Here is a 17355-nt window from a genome sequence, read left to right as displayed (position 1 = left end):
CCATCAGGATAAAATCCGCCCCGGGCGGGAATCGAACCCGCGGCCTAGCGCTTACAAGGCAGACGCACTACCAACTACTCTTCGATTTCGGGACGATAAGACCATAGAAGTTACAGTTCCCTCTGTCAAACCTCTTAAAAAAAAAATTGTTGCCCGAATACATTTTTTCTGCATGGCAAGCAAGCGCGGTACTTAACACATTTGAAAAATCCCCAACTGTGATAAACATAAACCTGTCTTGTTCTCTTCACAGAAACTTCGGGGCAATATCGAAGATCTATCCGCTATTCTGGAGCCAGAAAACTTCGACTACAATTTCAAAGTGGTAAATAAAATGTACGAAGAGTACATACTGAGTGTGGGAGACTTTGATGAGAGAATATTCCTACGTAAGTGAACCAAAATAAAAATAGATCTTGTTGTTTCAAAGTGGTGAATAAAATGTACGAAGAGTACATACTGAGTGTGGGAGACTTTGATGAGAGAATATTCCTACGTAAGTGAACCAAAATGTAAATAGATCTTGTTGTTTTGCCAGCCTAGTTAGCATAGTTGGTAGTGCAATCATTTGCATGATACAAATTTCTTGACCCCGCCGGGAATCGAACCCGGGTCTCCCGCATGCAAGGCGAGCGCAGTGACCACTACGCCATGGGAGCTGGTAAGTGAACCAAAATAAAAATAGATCTTGTTGTCTGTGTCGTAGCATGACCGTCCAAAAGTATGCCCCCTCATCAGATCTACTATTTAAAGGAAGGAATTTCAATTGTGTTAAGCATAAATGCTCGTCACAAATGTCGTTCCCCGCTTGAAAATTTATGACCTGCCTTGGACTCGAACGACCTACCTCCGGATCCAAAGTCCAATGTAAACCGAATGGAGCAGTGGTCAAATTTTCAGGGGGTAGTTTCCCTAAAGGAAAACACCTCCATGGTGGTCCTTTAGGGACAAAGGGTGGTTATCTACAATAATGGTCTACTTTTTACCTTTTCTCTAATCTTTGAATTTTGCCTTTTCTGCCCCTCACAGCCAAGTTCCAATCATTTGACGAGACCGCGCCTGGGTCCTCAGGTCCAGGGCTGGATGATCTGTCCCCTGCTCCCGCCCCGGGGGGTGCTCCCCCTGAGGTGGACTTTGGGATTGATTTTACCTCGTTCCGACGAAACCTGAGACAGGTAAGTGTGCCCCATGTTTGGTACCTCTCCCCTATTTATTTTCATGTCTACGTTTTTGTTCCCATGTTTGGTGCTTTACCCTATTCACTTATTGATAAGAGACTCACAATGTCTGGGGGCATTCAAGACCTCCCTGGTGAAATATCTTAAAGGCTCACAGTGAAGGAAAACATTTAGTGGTTGGGGGGAAGTGCTCCTCTAGGAGAACCCTGCCACTTAAAAGAAAGCCATTAAAAAAAAATATATATATATATATATATATTTGATGAAGAAGAGACAGACAAATTTGTTTTCCTAAAAGAACCGTTTTACACTTGTGTATGTAGAAATTTATAAACATTAAACTTATAAACATATAATTTATAAACATTAAATAAATATTTGATATAGAAATTAGGTAGGTTGAAATGATAAACATATACTTCTTCACTATTTGTAAAATATTCTGGGTTTTTATTTCATTTTCATTTTACGGACTAGTTTCGCCGATATAGAAATTGTTGAAGGTCAAAGGGCTCTACTCCTCTACTCAATACAATAAAGCTATTACGACTTCTTAGAAGTTCCCTGTTTTATTGCTTTACTCACCTTTACCTACCTATTTTATTTACTTTTTTGTTCAAAATTTCAACTGTGGGCTTCAATACCTACCTCCCGCATAAATTATTCTCTACTATTAAATAGGTATGAATTTTTTTTTTTTTTTTTTTGCTAACTTTTATGCAAGAGTAATATAAGTAGGTACTTATGACATTTTTTTCTCCAATTTTTAAATATGACCATTTTTCTGTCCAATTTTTTCTATATGATCATATTTTTTTTCATCCAATTTTATAATATGACCTTTTTTTTCGTCCAATTTTTAAACAGGACCTTTTTTTTTCTTCAACAATTCTGACCAATTTTTTCCCCCATCCGATTTTGAAATATGGCTGTTTGTTTTTTATCGACTTTTTAAATAAGACCATTTCTTTTTTCTCCCACTCCAGATGACCCCACGCACCCCCCTCACGGGCCGTCACTATTTGTCCAAGCGAGATCTCGAGTATGGGAATGTAACGCCGGTAAAAACGGCAACACAGAGTATTAGCCGTCTCAATCTGCTGTGTGGTCGCGACCCCAACCCTAGCCCTGCTCTGACACGGATATTCGAGTAAGTAGAAACTTGTAAACTCAGAATAAAATAGATTTTTTTTTTTTTTAATTAAATATACGGGCGTGCCCATTTTACATTTATATACCTTGTTTCTCCTGCTTTACCCCAGCAGTCAAAACAAGGTCTCATTTAAATTATATGTCTCATAAAATAATACATAATGTTTACAACAGAAGACCTTGCTTAATTTAAAAAGAAAATAGAATAGAATAGAATATGCCTTGTTTATCCTGCTCGAATGAGACTAAAAAGTCCCTTTACCCCAGCAGTCTAATCAAGGTCTCGTGTATTTTATGGGTTTAATAGCAATTTTGGGAACTGTTTGTTTCCGAAAAAATCCAATGTGGCAACAATGGTGAACGAGTGTCCAAGTGAATGAATGGGTACCACTCCAAATCGCGTGCAACGGCCCCATTTTCGGCGCGCTCTTTTCAATGCACATGCGCGCGCCTCTCTTTCATTTGTTTATTTGGCGCAAAGTGCAAAAAGCCTAAACAACAAAAAATAAAATTCCGTATCCATCATTTTTCCGTAATTAATTTTCATTCTTTTTATTAATTTCCACATCTTTTTTTAACAAATATTAAAAAGTTCCGTGTATTTAATGTGTGCTTTTCTTCTATCTGTGTCGGGAAAACCTCTCTTCAATTTGTGATAGCAAAAATCCGTATGTAAACTCTGTGTGTTCAGTACCTACCAGAGTTGTTTTACAGACCACAACACCAGCACAAATCACTAATGTTAAGCATTGTCAAGTATTTCTGATAACTGGACGGGTGACCGTCCATGTCTTTTGCTATTTGACCTGTGTGCTTGTAACCCTTCAAGGACATTTCAGGAGCTTTAGGGTCCCCTTTCATCCTGTCTTCCTTCTCTCTTCGATTTCGGGACGATAAGACCATAGCAGTTACAGTTCCCTCTGTCAATCCTCTTCAAAAAAAAAAAAAAGATCTTGTTGTCTGTGTCGTAGCATGTCCGTCCCAAAGTATGCCCCTCATCAGATTTACTATTTAAAGGAAGGAATTTTAATTGTGTTAAGCATAAATGCTCGTCACAAATGTCGTTCCCCGCTTGAAAATTTATGACCTGCCTTGGACTCGAACCACCTACCTCCGGATCCAAAGTCCAATGTAAACCGAATGGAGCAGTGGTCAAATTTTCAGTGTTTAGTTTCCCAAAAGGAAAACACCGAATGTGATCCATAGGCCCCTCCATGGTGGTCCTTTAGGGACAAAGGGCGGTTATCTATAATAATGTTCTACTTTTTACCTTTTCTCTAATCTTTGAATTTTGCCTTTTCTGCCCCTCACAGCCAAGTTCCAATCATTTGACGAGACCGCGCCTGGGTCCTCAGGTCCAGGGCTGGATGATCTGTCCCCTGCTCCCGCCCCGGGGGGTGCTCCCCCTGAGGTGGACTTTGGGATTGATTTTACCTCGTTCCGACGAAACCTGAGACAGGTAAGTGTGCCCCATGTTTGGTACCTCTCCCCTATTTATTTTCATGTCTACGTTTTTGTTCCCATGTTTGGTGCTTTACCCTATTCACTTATTGATAAGAGACTCACAATGTCTGGGGGCATTCAAGACCTCCCTGGTGAAATATCTTAAAGGCTCACAGTGAAGGAAAACATTTAGTGGTTGGGGGGAAGTGCTCCTCTAGGAGAACCCTGCCACTTAAAAGAAAGCCATTAAAAAAAAATATATATATATATATATATATTTGATGAAGAAGAGACAGACAAATTTGTTTTCCTAAAAGAACCGTTTTACACTTGTGTATGTAGAAATTTATAAACATTAAACTTATAAACATATAATTTATAAACATTAAATAAATATTTGATATAGAAATTAGGTAGGTTGAAATGATAAACATATACTTCTTCACTATTTGTAAAATATTCTGGGTTTTTATTTCATTTTCATTTTACGGACTAGTTTCGCCGATATAGAAATTGTTGAAGGTCAAAGGGCTCTACTCCTCTACTCAATACAATAAAGCTATTACGACTTCTTAGAAGTTCCCTGTTTTATTGCTTTACTCACCTTTACCTACCTATTTTATTTACTTTTTTGTTCAAAATTTCAACTGTGGGCTTCAATACCTACCTCCCGCATAAATTATTCTCTACTATTAAATAGGTATGACATTTTTTTTTTTTTTTTTTGCTAACTTTTATGCAAGAGTAATATAAGTAGGTACTTATGACATTTTTTTCTCCAATTTTTAAATATGACCATTTTTCTGTCCAATTTTTTCTATATGATCATATTTTTTTTCATCCAATTTTATAATATGACCTTTTTTTTCGTCCAATTTTTAAACAGGACCTTTTTTTTTCTTCAACAATTCTGACCAATTTTTTCCCCCATCCGATTTTGAAATATGGCTGTTTGTTTTTTATCGACTTTTTAAATAAGACCATTTCTTTTTTCTCCCACTCCAGATGACCCCACGCACCCCCCTCACGGGCCGTCACTATTTGTCCAAGCGAGATCTCGAGTATGGGAATGTAACGCCGGTAAAAACGGCAACACAGAGTATTAGCCGTCTCAATCTGCTGTGTGGCCGCGACCCCAACCCTAGCCCTGCTCTGACACGGATATTCGAGTAAGTAGAAACTTGTAAACTCAGAATAAAATAGATTTTTTTTTTTTTTAATTAAATATACGGGCGTGCCCATTTTACATTTATATACCTTGTTTGTCCTGCTTTACCCCAGCAGTCAAAACAAGGTCTCGTTTAAATTATATGTTTCATAAAATAATACATAATGTTTACAACAGAAGACCTTGCTTAATTTAAAAAGAAAATAGAATAGAATAGAATATGCCTTGTTTATCCTGCTCGAATGAGACTAAAAAGTCCCTTTACCCCAGCAGTCTAATCAAGGTCTCGTGTATTTTATGGGTTTAATAGCAAAATCAAATCAAATCATGAATCTTTGTGGTAAAGCAGAGAGCTTTTTCACAACTTTGTGGGTATCACAGTATTACAAGTCTTTCATTTATCATTTTTATTATCGCTCGTCTCTTCGACTTGTAATGCCGTCACTGGTCGCTACTCGATTAAAGTAGCTACCCAATTGTCCTCACGAGGCTGAGTGCACCCCGAACTCCAAGCACAGAGCCGAAAATATTCTGACCCCGCCGGGAATTGAACTCGGGACCCCGGAGTGCAAGCCTAGTGTGATACCCACTCGGCCACGGAGCTTCTATTTCATCTTTTCTTTCAACATATCCATTTTACTTGATACTCAACACAATTAAAATTCATTTTCTATCTTTTCACCGTTACAGAGCCTGCAACAAAAACCCCCAGCCGTTGATCGACTCGGTCCTCACCAACCTGGGCGATAAATTCACCCAGCACTACTCAGCCAGCGGAGACACCGCGCGGGATTTCGCCGAGAAGCGACTGTCTGTGGCGGTGTGTCTGTATTACAAACTACTCGAGAGCATACTGGCCGATGAACAGAAGAAACCCGCCTATGATTTCAATGTAAGTACAGTGCAGAAAGTCCCGGGTCCGAATCACGGTATAGAAAAAAAAAAGAAAAAAATGGAAGAAAAGACTATTAGTACATATTAGACCCCCCCAGCCAGACTATTATTACATATTATTATTTTATGTTTTCCAGGTTCTTCTGTCGCTACAAATATTTCACGAGACCCTGTTCGCGTGTTGTATTGAAATCGTCATCTTCTGCTACAATTCTAACTCGTTCCCCTGGATCTTGTCCGTGCTCGGCATCGAACCCTACCACTTCTACAAGGTCATCGAGGTAAGTCACCCGTCCGGACGTTGACCACGCCCGACCCCTGGATCTTGTCCGTGCTCGGCATCGAACCCTACCACTTCTACAAGGTCATCGAGGTAAGTCACCCGTCCGGACGTTGACCACGCCCCACGTTGCGTTATTACTTTCTCTCTTTTGAATTGGGTTAAAACTTCGCCAAACGTGCACTTGAACTTTGTTAGAATCTATATTTTTTTTTTATTTTTATTATTTTTTTTTTCTGAGTGGTTACTGACTCCCAACCCGGAGGTGCTGGGTTCAAATTCCGGTAATGAAATATAAATTTGGTACAGACAAAGCGCGCTTTAAGGAAAAATTAATAAATTGATTACATAAATCAATGAACTTAGATAATAATTAGTTATGTACTCCTGTGTACCTATCTACACGTTAATTTATTTTTACTTCAATGTTGCATTTTCAAGATAAACTTGAACAGTTACTCGTAATGCACGAGAGCACATTGATAACAAATGGCTATCATTTAACTAAAGGTAGAGGAAGGACGCCTTATTCGGTATACCCTTTTGTTTTTTGAGAAAAATTTAAAGGCTATAGACAATAAAAGCTCAATATTGTTCTGGAATGAAAGGTTATATACTTATTTATTGTTTATGAGAAAATTGGGCAAATCAAAGAAGGTACTGGTGCCGGACAAACCATTCGTGAATTATCGTGGACCAAATAGACAAATTATGGATTTAAAAAAAAAGTTTGATAAAGCAAGTAAGTTGAGATCGCTGCTAAGGTGTTATCGTCCCGAAATCGAAGGAAGACAGGATAGGAGAAAGCCAGCCGTTCCGAGAACGAACCTTATCCGTTCAGGATAAAATCCGCTCCGGGTGGGAATCGAATCTGCGGCCTAGCGCTTACAAGGCAGACGCGCTTTCGACCAAGCTAACTAGGCTGGCAATACGATATTCTACCGAACATTTTAGAATACGTTTTAAAAAAAGTCTTAATTTAATAATAATAATAATATTAATAACTCCATCTCAGCATTCTCATTTCGGCAACTTCCAGTCTCTTCACATGCACCTTCTTGACAGCCCAAGTTTCTGCCCCATATAAAAATCTTTAAGATTAATAAATTAAGCTTTGATGAAATAATAAAATATTAAAAAAAGTCTTAATTTAATAATAATAATATTAATAACTCCATCTCAGCATTCTCATTTCGGCAACTTCCAGTCTCTTCTCGTGCACCTTCTTGACAGCCCAAGTTTCTGCCCCATATAAAAATCTTTAAAATTAATAAATTAATCTTTGATGAAATAATAAAATCAAAATATTAATTGTGTTAGTTAAAAATATTGAACTTCGGTTTCAGGTGACACTGGCATCTCAATTGAGAAGCCCGCTCGTGATATCAGGACAGAGGGAGGGGGAGGAGTCTGCCCCCGCCCCAGGGGGTGGAGCTACCCCGGTATCGGACAGATTTCAGTCTCCAATCACCAGGCGGGGCGGTACCACGCCACAGCCAGGCCCCGCCTCTCGCATTCAAAGTAAGTACTCCTATTGGGCCAAAGAGCCTCTATTTTTTACCATACCAATTCTCCCACAAGCACATTGAACATAGAGCTCTTTCCTCCTCGTCTAAAACTTCAGCTTTACCTCAGCAGAAGAAGAATGGAATATAATATACTCGTAAACTCCCTGTTTAAGGTCCCCCGAACATAATAGAATAGAATATAATACCTCAGTTATACTGCCAGAATGAGACTGAAAAGTACTTTTACTCCCACAGTCTAAACAAGGTCTTATATATTTCATAGGTAAAGTTTACAATTATGTACAAATTGTACATGAAACCTTGTTTAAATTATAAAATAGATAAAGCCTGTCTACTCCCTGTTTCGAGTCCCCCATCTAAAATCTTTAAAATTAATAAATTAATCTTTGATGAAATAATAAAATCAAAATATTAATTGTGTCAATTAATTTTTAATTGAACTTCGGTTTCAGGTGACACTGGCATCTCAATTGAGAAGCCCGCTCGTGATATCAGGACAGAGGGAGGGGGAGGAGTCTGCCCCCGCCCCAGGGGGTGGAGCTACCCCGGTCTCGGACAGATTTCAGTCTCCAATCACCAGGCGGGGCGGTACCACGCCACAGCCAGGCCCCGCCTCTCGCATTCAAAGTAAGTACTCCTATTGGACCAAAGAGCCTCTATTTTTTACCGTACCAATTCTTCCACAAGCACATTAAACATAGAGCTCTTTCCTCCTCGTCTAAAACTTTAGCTTTACCTCAGCAGAAGAAGAATGGAATATAATATACTCGTAAACTCCCTGTTTAAAGTCCCCCAGACCCAGACATAATAGAATAGCAATAGAATATAATACCTCGGTTACTGCCAGAATGAGACTGAAAAGTCCCTTTACTCCCACAGTCTAAATAAGGTCTTACATATTTCATAGGTAGAGTTTACAATTATGTACAATTGAGGAGCTGGGTGCAAAAAGGGAAATATTGATTTTTTGCCCTTTTTGCGTAAAACGGTTTTTTGAATAGAACGTGGTTGTAAACGAGACCTTGTTTAGACTGCTGGGGTAAAGGGACTTTTTAGTCTCATTCGAGCAGGATAAACAAGGTATATTCTATTCTACACACTTGTGTTTTCAGTTCTACCACCTGGCTTTCGTTCGAATGGAGGAGCTGTGTTCTCAGTTGCACATTGATGACGAGGAGTTGAAACACAAGATCTGGACCTGCTTCGAGTATTCTATAACCCACGGACTGGACAATGACGGGGAACATATTATGAAGGTACAATTCAGAATTTATTTTACAAAATAATTTTATATTATAAAAACAAGATCCATTAGATGGGCGAGAAGAGACACAATACTTCCCATTTGGGTGCTGGGTCAGCACGAGAACACCGGAAAGTAACCCGATGAAATATTTGCAAAAAAATACTTCCCATTTAGGTGCTGGGTCAACACGAGAACACCGGAAAGTAACCCGATTAAATATTTGCAATCGAAAAACGAGTTCAAATTTTTGGACTTTTTCAAGGAAAGTTTTGTAGTTACCTATTTCATAACTTTATAACCTAGATGTCTAATATAAACATATTTAATAACAAAGCACTACTTACACACTATTATTATCATCATTGTTTTTATTGTCTTTTTTTTTAATTAAGTCCCAAACGAACCGGCAGTCTGGGCCTCTTCTTTAGAAAGGTAAATATGAGACTGGGTTGGCTTGGACACCGTAGGTGCCAGGTTCGATTCCCGGCGGGGTCGAAGTTTTTTCAACTTTCTACTTTTAGTTCGGCGTACACTCAGCCTTATGAGGACAAGAGATAAGCTGCTTTTATTTTTATTTTAAAATATGAGTGTTTCACTGCCGTTTTTATTTCGTAGCAATGAAACAACTGCTATATTTGACTACTGTGGTCTGTGTCGTAGCATGCCTATCCCGTAGTATGTCCTTCATCTGATGGGCGAGTCATTTGCATGATACAAATTTCTTGGCCCCGCCGGGAATCGAACCCGGGTCTCCCGCGTGCAAGGCGAGCGCAGTGACCACTACACCACGGGAGCTGACCTATTTTGCTAATTATGTTAACTATTGAATTTCACAGGAGAGTATCAGACAAGTTCGGGCTGTTCATTCGATCTCTGGACCATACGGTGTTTCCTTTGACTCCGGCTGGCAATTCCAATACCTACTGCTTCACTCGAAGCCCGGCCAAGGTAAGAAAAGTCTAAGAAAACAATTAATAATATACCCATGTAACTTATGGATTGCATGAAAAACGTCCAATAGTTAAAAATTAAAAAAAAAAAATTAACTTTCACCTGCCTCGGTGGTGTAGTGGTCAAGACGCTCGCCTGGTAAACAGGAGGGCGTGGGTTCGACTCCAACCGAGGTATGAAATTTTATCCTCAATATAATTGGACCACAATAATAGTAGCAGCATACTGCTGGAGTAGAAGGACTTTTCAGTCCTATGTGAACAGTAGAAATAAGCACCCATGTAACTTTTGGATTGTATGAAAAACATCCAATAGTCAGGCCAACCACTCACTATCAGGTAGACCTGAGAGGTACACCTGATCAGGTCCGCCTGTCAGATCTATCTGATAGTGTGTGTGCTCATCAGGTATCAGGTAGACACGCGGACCTGATCACGTGTAGCTGTCAGGTCTACCTGATATACTGAGTGGCTAGCCTTAGAATGAACTTTCATAAAGTTACGGATTTTATCCTTAACAGATGAGGTTCGTTCTCGGAACGGCTGGCTTTCTTCTACCTTGTCTTTCTTCTCTCTTCAATGGAGCAGTTGCAAATGGGTAAAAATTATAAATACATGGTCGATTCCTATGTAAAAAGTTGTGGTTGGCTCTATCTTCCAGCGTTTGAACTGCAGTGATAACTTTTTTTTCGATGAGTTACAGCGTTTTTTTGTAAACACACTTTTCAAGGATTTTGATGAACAATTGAAAACTTTAAAGTTAAACATCTCAGTTTGATGATTTTCATTTATTGCCCTTTTTGCACCCAGCTCCTCAATTGTACGTGAAACCTTGTTTAAATTATAAAATAGGTAAAGCCTGTCTACTCCCTGTTTCGAGTCCCCCATCCAGAAAAGTTTCACTGTATAAAGCGTGGTTCACTTGTTCTGTTCCACAGTAGTTCAGGGTGGTTCACCCACTCGAGTCATAGTGCCCCCTCTCTCGTCTCAACTCAGCAGAATGGCTGACCCCCTGGAGGACGCTAAGGGAGGAGACACACCCAAACGAACCGGCAGTCTGGGCCTCTTCTTTAGAAAGGTAAATATGAGACTGGGTTGGCTTGGACACCGTAGGTGCCAGGTTCGATGTCCGGCGGGGTCGAAGTTTTTTGTACTTTTAGTTCCGCGTACACTCAGCCTTGTGAGGACAAGAGATAAGCTGCTTTTATTTTTAAATATGAGTGTTTCACTGCCGCTTTTATTTCGTAGCAATGAAACAACTGCTACATTAGACCCATGTGGTCTGTGTTGTAGCATGCCTATCCCGTAGTATGTCCCTCATCAGATGGGCGAGATGAGACACAATACTTCCCATTTGGATGCTGGGTCAACACGAGAACACCGGAAAGTAACCCGATGAAATATTTGCAATCGAAAAACGAGTTCAAATTTTTGTCGATTCTATGGTGGGATTCGATCTCGGGACCTTCTGCATGGCAAGCGCGTTACCACGGGGCTTTCATTACTTTCTCTCTCAATACTTTTTCTCAATTTCGTACAATTCCAATTGATTTCTAACTCTTTTATTGTTCTATGTTTTCAATTCTATTGTTCTAAGCTGACAGTCTGAATAAAGCACTACTTATTACCTTTATATGATACAATGGATACACGTTCCGGTTTTGATCTTATCCGACTCGAGTTTCGTCCATCTCCGTGGACTTTTTCAAGGAAAGTTTTGTAGTTACCTATTTCATAACTTTATAACCTAGGATGTCTAATATAAACATATTTGATAGATTCTGACGTAACTTTGTGAAGATTCATCTTGAAAAGAAGAACACAATAGCTTTTACTCTTCACTGATGCCAGCAATGGCGAAACATGTCTGTTTGTTTGAATAAACAATAAAAAACCCCTCCCCCAACTGTGAAGAGTTAAAGCTATTGTGTTCTTCTTTTTTATAAACATATTTAATAATAAAGCACTACTTACACACTTGTGTTTTCAGTTCTACCACCTGGCTTTCGTTCGAATGGAGGAGCTGTGTTCTCAGTTACACATTGATGACGAGGAGTTGAAACACAAGATCTGGACCTGCTTCGAGTATTCTATAACCCACGGTCTGGACAATGACGGGGAACATATTATGAAGGTACAATGCAGAATTTATTTTATAAAATAATAGTTAAATAAAATTCAAATAATAGTTTAATAAAATTCAAAATTTATTATAATCATAAAAGAATATGTAGTTTAATACAATTCAACGGAAGATCTGGACCGCTTTGAGTATTCTGTAACCCACAGGCTGGACAATGACGGCGAATATATTAAGCGCGCAGCGCGACCGTATTTTTTATTATTTTCTACAAGTTCGGCCATGCCTTTTCTACAAGTTTGGCCATGACTCGGGATGAACTAGCGGGATTCCGGAGCGAAGCGACGGAATTCAGCTAGTACTTAAATAAAATTCAAATAATAGCTTAATAAAATTCAAAATTTAATATAATTATAAAACAATATGTAGTTTAATACAATTCAACGCAAGATCTGGACCGCTTTGAGTATTCTATAACCCACGGTCTGGACAATGACGGCGAATATATTATGAAGGTAATTAGAGATATCACCAAAAGAAATCAAAATCCCAGTCTCATTGAAAACCAACATAAATTCAACGATGGAATTTGTTGGAGAGGTTTTCTCTTAAAAAACTGGAGGGCTTCTTTTAGGGTTTCTTCGTCGTCTTTCAGAATGTCTGAGATGCTGGCCGACGAGAAGCTGGGGGGTCTGAAACGCATATTTCTATTAGAGATCAGGATGTGCTCGATTGTCGTTGGTTCTTGGCACTGTTCACACATCGGTCGCTCTTCTTTTCTGAAGAGATGAGAGTGGGTCATCTTGGAGTGGCCCACTCTCATCCTCATCAGGCAAACCTCATCCAATCGGTTGCCGAAATTTAAAAAGAACTCATTTTAAATAGATCAGTTGCGCTCACTTGGTTGATATTGCAAATTTAACTGTATTTCACAATACTTTTATTAATAAATAAGTTTCATATATTTGTCAAGTGAAAACATAGTACATACCTATCATTCTTTAAACTCATTTTGTTCAACACACTTGGTAAAACAATTCAAGTATCTAGTTAGCTTGGTTGCTAGCGCGTCTGCTTCGTAAGCGCTAGGCTTCCGGTTCGATTCCACCCGGGGCGGATTTTATCCTGAACAGATAAGGCTCGTTCTCGGAACGGCTGGCTTTCTCCTATCTTGTCTTTCTTCTAACGTCGATTTCGGGACGATAAGGCCCTAGCAGTTACAGTTCCCTCTACACAACCACAGTTTAGACATTGCATTTTATAGTTATTTTTACTTTTTTTTTTATTGTTATTATTATTTTATATTTTGCTAATTATGTAAAATGTAAATGCACTTCGGGACGATAAGGCCCTAGCAGTTACAGTTCCCTCTACACAACCACAGTTTAGACATTGCATTTTATAGTTATTTTTACTTTTTTTAAATTGTTATTATTATTATTTTATATTTTGCTAATTATGTAAAATGTAAATGCATTATTTGTGTTATTATATCACAACTTTGGTGCTCACTGCAGCATTGTAGGATTTTCCCAATATCTCAATAATCCTAAAATCCCATGTATTTTTGTCACAACTTTGGTGCTCACTGCAGCATTGTAGGATTTTCCCAATATCTCAATAATCCTAAAATCCAATGTTTACCTACCATGCTCGCACCAGTCCCTAAAGTCGAGCGACTTTGAAACACCCTGTAGAGATAAAGGAGGTGACTTCGGAACTGACAGTCGCTTCAAGCCCGATTCCCAAACTCCGTTCGGATCACACTCTAAAACACGGTTTAACGAATGGTCAAATCGTCAGTATAAAGGTCCGCTCTCACTTGTCGTTCGGAAAAAAATCGTGTCGTGTGTAGAGGGAACACTCTCATTTCAATTACATTGCCTACAGGACATTCGGAAAATAATCGGATGAAACTCACGACAAGTGCTATAAGGTAACTGTAGTGTGAATATTTTTCCATGACAGTGACAATCGGGCCTTAATACAAATTTCTTGACCCCGCCGGGAATCGAACCCGGGTCTCCCGCGTGCAAGGCGAGCGCAGTGACCACTACGCCACGGGAGCTGACCTATTTTGCTAATTATGTTAACTATTGAATTTCACAGGAGAGTATCAGACAAGTTTGGGCTGTTCATTCGATCTCTCGACCATACGGTGTTTCCTTTGACTCCGGCTGGCAATTCCAATACCTACTGCTTCACTCGAAGCCCGGCCAAGGTAAGAAAAATCTAAGAAAACAATTTATAATATATCCAAGAAAAATCTAAGAAAACAATTAATAATATACCCAAGAAAAATCTAAGAAAACAATTAATAATATACCCTGTCCATACGATAAAAAAAATTACCAGCCTGCTTGGCAGGCGCGTGTCTAGCTTCGTAAAAACTGCCTTGAAACTTATGCAATATGCATCACTGATGATAATTTTATTGCCAGCCTCCTTGACAGGCGCGTGTCTAGCTTCGTAACAACTGCCTTGAAACTTATGCAATATGCATCACTGATGATAATTTTATTACCAGCCTGCTTGGCAGGCGCGTGTCTAGCTTCGTAAAAACTGCCTTGAAACTTATGCAATATGCATCACAGCCTCCTTGACAGTTCATACAATTAAAAAAGCAACTATTATGTATACGCATTTTTTACTTTAAGAAAAACACCCAAAAATTTAAAAAAAAAAAAAAAAAAAAAAAATGAACTTTCACCTGCCTCGGTGGCGTAGTGGTCAAGACGCTCGCCTGGTAAACAGGAGAGCGTCGACTCCAACCGAGGTATGAAATTTTACCCTCAACATAATTGGACCACAATAATAGTAGTAGCATACTGCTGGAGTAAAAGGACTTTTCAGTCCTATGCGAGCAGTATAAATAAGCACCCAAGTAACTTTTGGATTGAATGAAAAACAACCAATAGTCAGGCCAACCACTGACTATCAGGTAGACCTGACAGGTACACGTGATCAGGTGTTCAGGTCCGCCTGTCAGGTCTACCTGATAGTGTGTGTGCTCATCTGCTCATCAGGTATCAGGTAGACACGCGGACCTGATCACGTGTAGCTGTCAGGTCTACCTGATACTGAGTGGCTAGCCTAGAATGAACTTTCATAAAGTTACGGATTTTATCCTTGACAGATGAGGTTCGTTCTCGGAACGGCTGGCTTTCTTCTACCTTGTCTTTCTTCTCTCTTCAATTTCGGGACGCTAAAAGACCTCCGTTGTTACTGTCCCACTTCCTCTTAAAAATATCACAGCCTCCTTGACAGGCGCGTGTCTAGCTTCGTAACAACTGCCTTGAAACTTATGCAATATGCATCACTGATGATAATTTTATTGCCAGCCTGCTTGGCAGGCGCGTGTCTGTCTTGTAAGCTCTAGGACGCGGGTTCGATTCCCGCCCGTGGCAAATTTAGCCTGAACAGATACTTTTTTTCAACAGCTCGCTTTCGGATTTTCGGAACGCTGTGACGGGATTCGAACCCGTGACCTCCAGTCTGTAAAACTCCTGAGAATGACCAAATGAAAAACACATTCTTTATTATCATACAATAACAGTGTAATGGTTTATATTAATTTTTCTTTAATAAATAATATTTTATTTTTTTATATATTTACGAAATAATAATACAGTTTAGAATACAGGGCTTGATTTTGACACCCTCGCCAAAAAGGTGGATCGAAACTAGCCCCAAATTTGTGTTCGAATTCCCAAATGATAATAGTGCAAATTTGTTTTCCTTTAGTTTGAGAAGGGACTCAGAAGTCCCTAATCTTACTCAGCGTAAATTTATCCAGTGAATACAGTGTGATTAAAACCTTTTGACACTAAAAACTGACCATCGAAAATTTGACCCGATTACATTACATTCCTTCCTATAGGATAAGGAAAGTAGAAACGCTTGCGCACAAACAAACGAAGCGGGAGTCATGGATTATGACGTCATCGCCTACGGGAGCGTATGCCGTGACGTCAAACTTCATTTACCGGTATTTTTCAGATCGATTTATCTCGGTATCTAGAAGTCGTAGAAGAAAAAGAAAAATGCCGTTGGTCCTCATTTTTCCTGCTCTATGACTTTGAAACATCACCCAAGTAAGCGCAACTGATCTATTTCGGGGCGATAAAAGACTTCCGTTGTTACTGTCCCATTTCCTCTTTAAAAAAAAAATGCTCACTCAACTAATAATATTCTTCGCAGGATCTCCATGCAATCAACTCAATGATACGGTCGGATTTCGACTCCGCCTCGTCAGGCGGGTCTCAGCTCATTTCATCACGAAAGCGTCCCCTACAGTTGGATCCGCCGTTGTTGGTCGGTGGCAAGAAAGCCAACTTTGGCGAGGGAAAACCTATCAATCGAAAACGGGTCTCAGCTCATTTCATCACGAAAGCGTCCCCTACAGTTGGATCCGCCGTTGTTGGTCGGTGGCAAGAAAGCCAACTTTGGCGAGAGCAAACCTATCAATCGAAAACTACAGGCGTTGGTGGGCGAGAGACAGAGTGTGTTGCAGATTGGAAGTTCTACGGCTGGACCTAACTAAGAAAGAGGAAGAAGGAATCAAGAAGAAAGATATCCTTGCTTTATTCTGCCAACACCGTTCGGCTACAGTTAAAGCCGCTAAAAGATTCTTCTTGATTCTACAAGATTCTGAAGATTCTGAATTCTGACATCAGAATCTTAAGATTCTGAAAGATTCTGACGCTACAAGATTCTGAAGAAGAAGAAAGAGTGGGGTCTACTCTTGAGGAGGCAAGAAAGCCAACTTTGGCGTGGGCAAACTTATCAATCGAAATCTACAAGCGTTGGTGGGCGAGAGACAGAGTGTGTTGCAGATTGGAAGTTCTACGGCTTCACCTAACTAAGAAAGAAGAAGAAGGAACCAAGAAGAAAGATATCCTTGCTTTATTCTGCCAACACCGTTCGGCTACAGTTAAAGCCGCCACAAGAAGAAGGAGAAGAAAGAGTGGGGTCTACTCTTGAGGCAAGAAAGCCAACTTTGGCGTGGGTAAACCTATCAATACACTACACCTACCTCGGTGGTGTAGTGGTCAAGGCGCTCGCCTGGTAAACAGGAGGGCGTGGGTTCAATCCCAGCCGAGGCACGAAATTTTATCCTCAATATTGTTTGAGAATTCAACACATTTATCGGCTTTCATTAAATTATTCCCTGTCATTAGCCTTTAAGCCAATGTTTGTGGTTGTACTAATGTCACACTTAAATGGTCTTTTATCACTGTTATCATATTAACTTGAAATGATATTATTTGTGTACATACAAGAATTCTATAGATTTTATTTTATTTGGAAAAATAAAAAAATGCATCACTGATGATAATTTTATTACCAGCTGCTTGGCAGGCGCGTGTCTAGCTTCGTAAAAACTGCCTTGAAACTTATGCAATATGCATCACTGATGATAATTTTATTACCAG

General features: G+C 39.5%; 1 protein-coding gene and 1 non-coding gene across 2 annotated transcripts in view; one reads left to right on the top strand and one right to left on the bottom strand.

Annotated features, from left to right (window-relative positions):
• The window catches only part of LOC103518861 (retinoblastoma-like protein 2), a 29144-nt gene extending 12118 nt beyond the window's left edge, over positions 1-17026 (top strand). The window contains exons 8-22 of the mRNA XM_026830540.1: positions 254-389; positions 1030-1175; positions 2165-2328; positions 3630-3789; positions 4779-4942; positions 5632-5833; positions 5973-6116; positions 7462-7653; positions 8097-8271; positions 10779-10918; positions 11831-11974; positions 13583-13710; positions 14030-14141; positions 16121-16254; positions 16364-17026. Coding sequence (XP_026686341.1) covers positions 254-389; positions 1030-1175; positions 2165-2328; positions 3630-3789; positions 4779-4942; positions 5632-5833; positions 5973-6116; positions 7462-7653; positions 8097-8271; positions 10779-10918; positions 11831-11974; positions 13583-13710; positions 14030-14141; positions 16121-16254; positions 16364-16463 — 2241 coding nt within the window. The 3' untranslated portion in view covers positions 16464-17026. The remainder of the gene's footprint in view (positions 1-253; positions 390-1029; positions 1176-2164; positions 2329-3629; positions 3790-4778; positions 4943-5631; positions 5834-5972; positions 6117-7461; positions 7654-8096; positions 8272-10778; positions 10919-11830; positions 11975-13582; positions 13711-14029; positions 14142-16120; positions 16255-16363) is intronic.
• On the bottom strand, positions 13917-13988 carry Trnaa-ugc. The gene has a single exon. It is a non-coding gene; the product is annotated as a tRNA-Ala (tRNA).
• Positions 17027-17355: the final 329 nt, after the last annotated feature.

This window comes from Diaphorina citri, unplaced genomic scaffold (genome assembly GCF_000475195.1).
Source record: "Diaphorina citri unplaced genomic scaffold, Diaci psyllid genome assembly version 1.1 scaffold2394, whole genome shotgun sequence".
NCBI lineage: Eukaryota > Metazoa > Arthropoda > Insecta > Hemiptera > Psyllidae > Diaphorina > Diaphorina citri.
The sequence above is the reverse complement of the archived record's forward strand: the minus strand, read 5'-3'. Positions and strand labels throughout refer to the sequence as shown.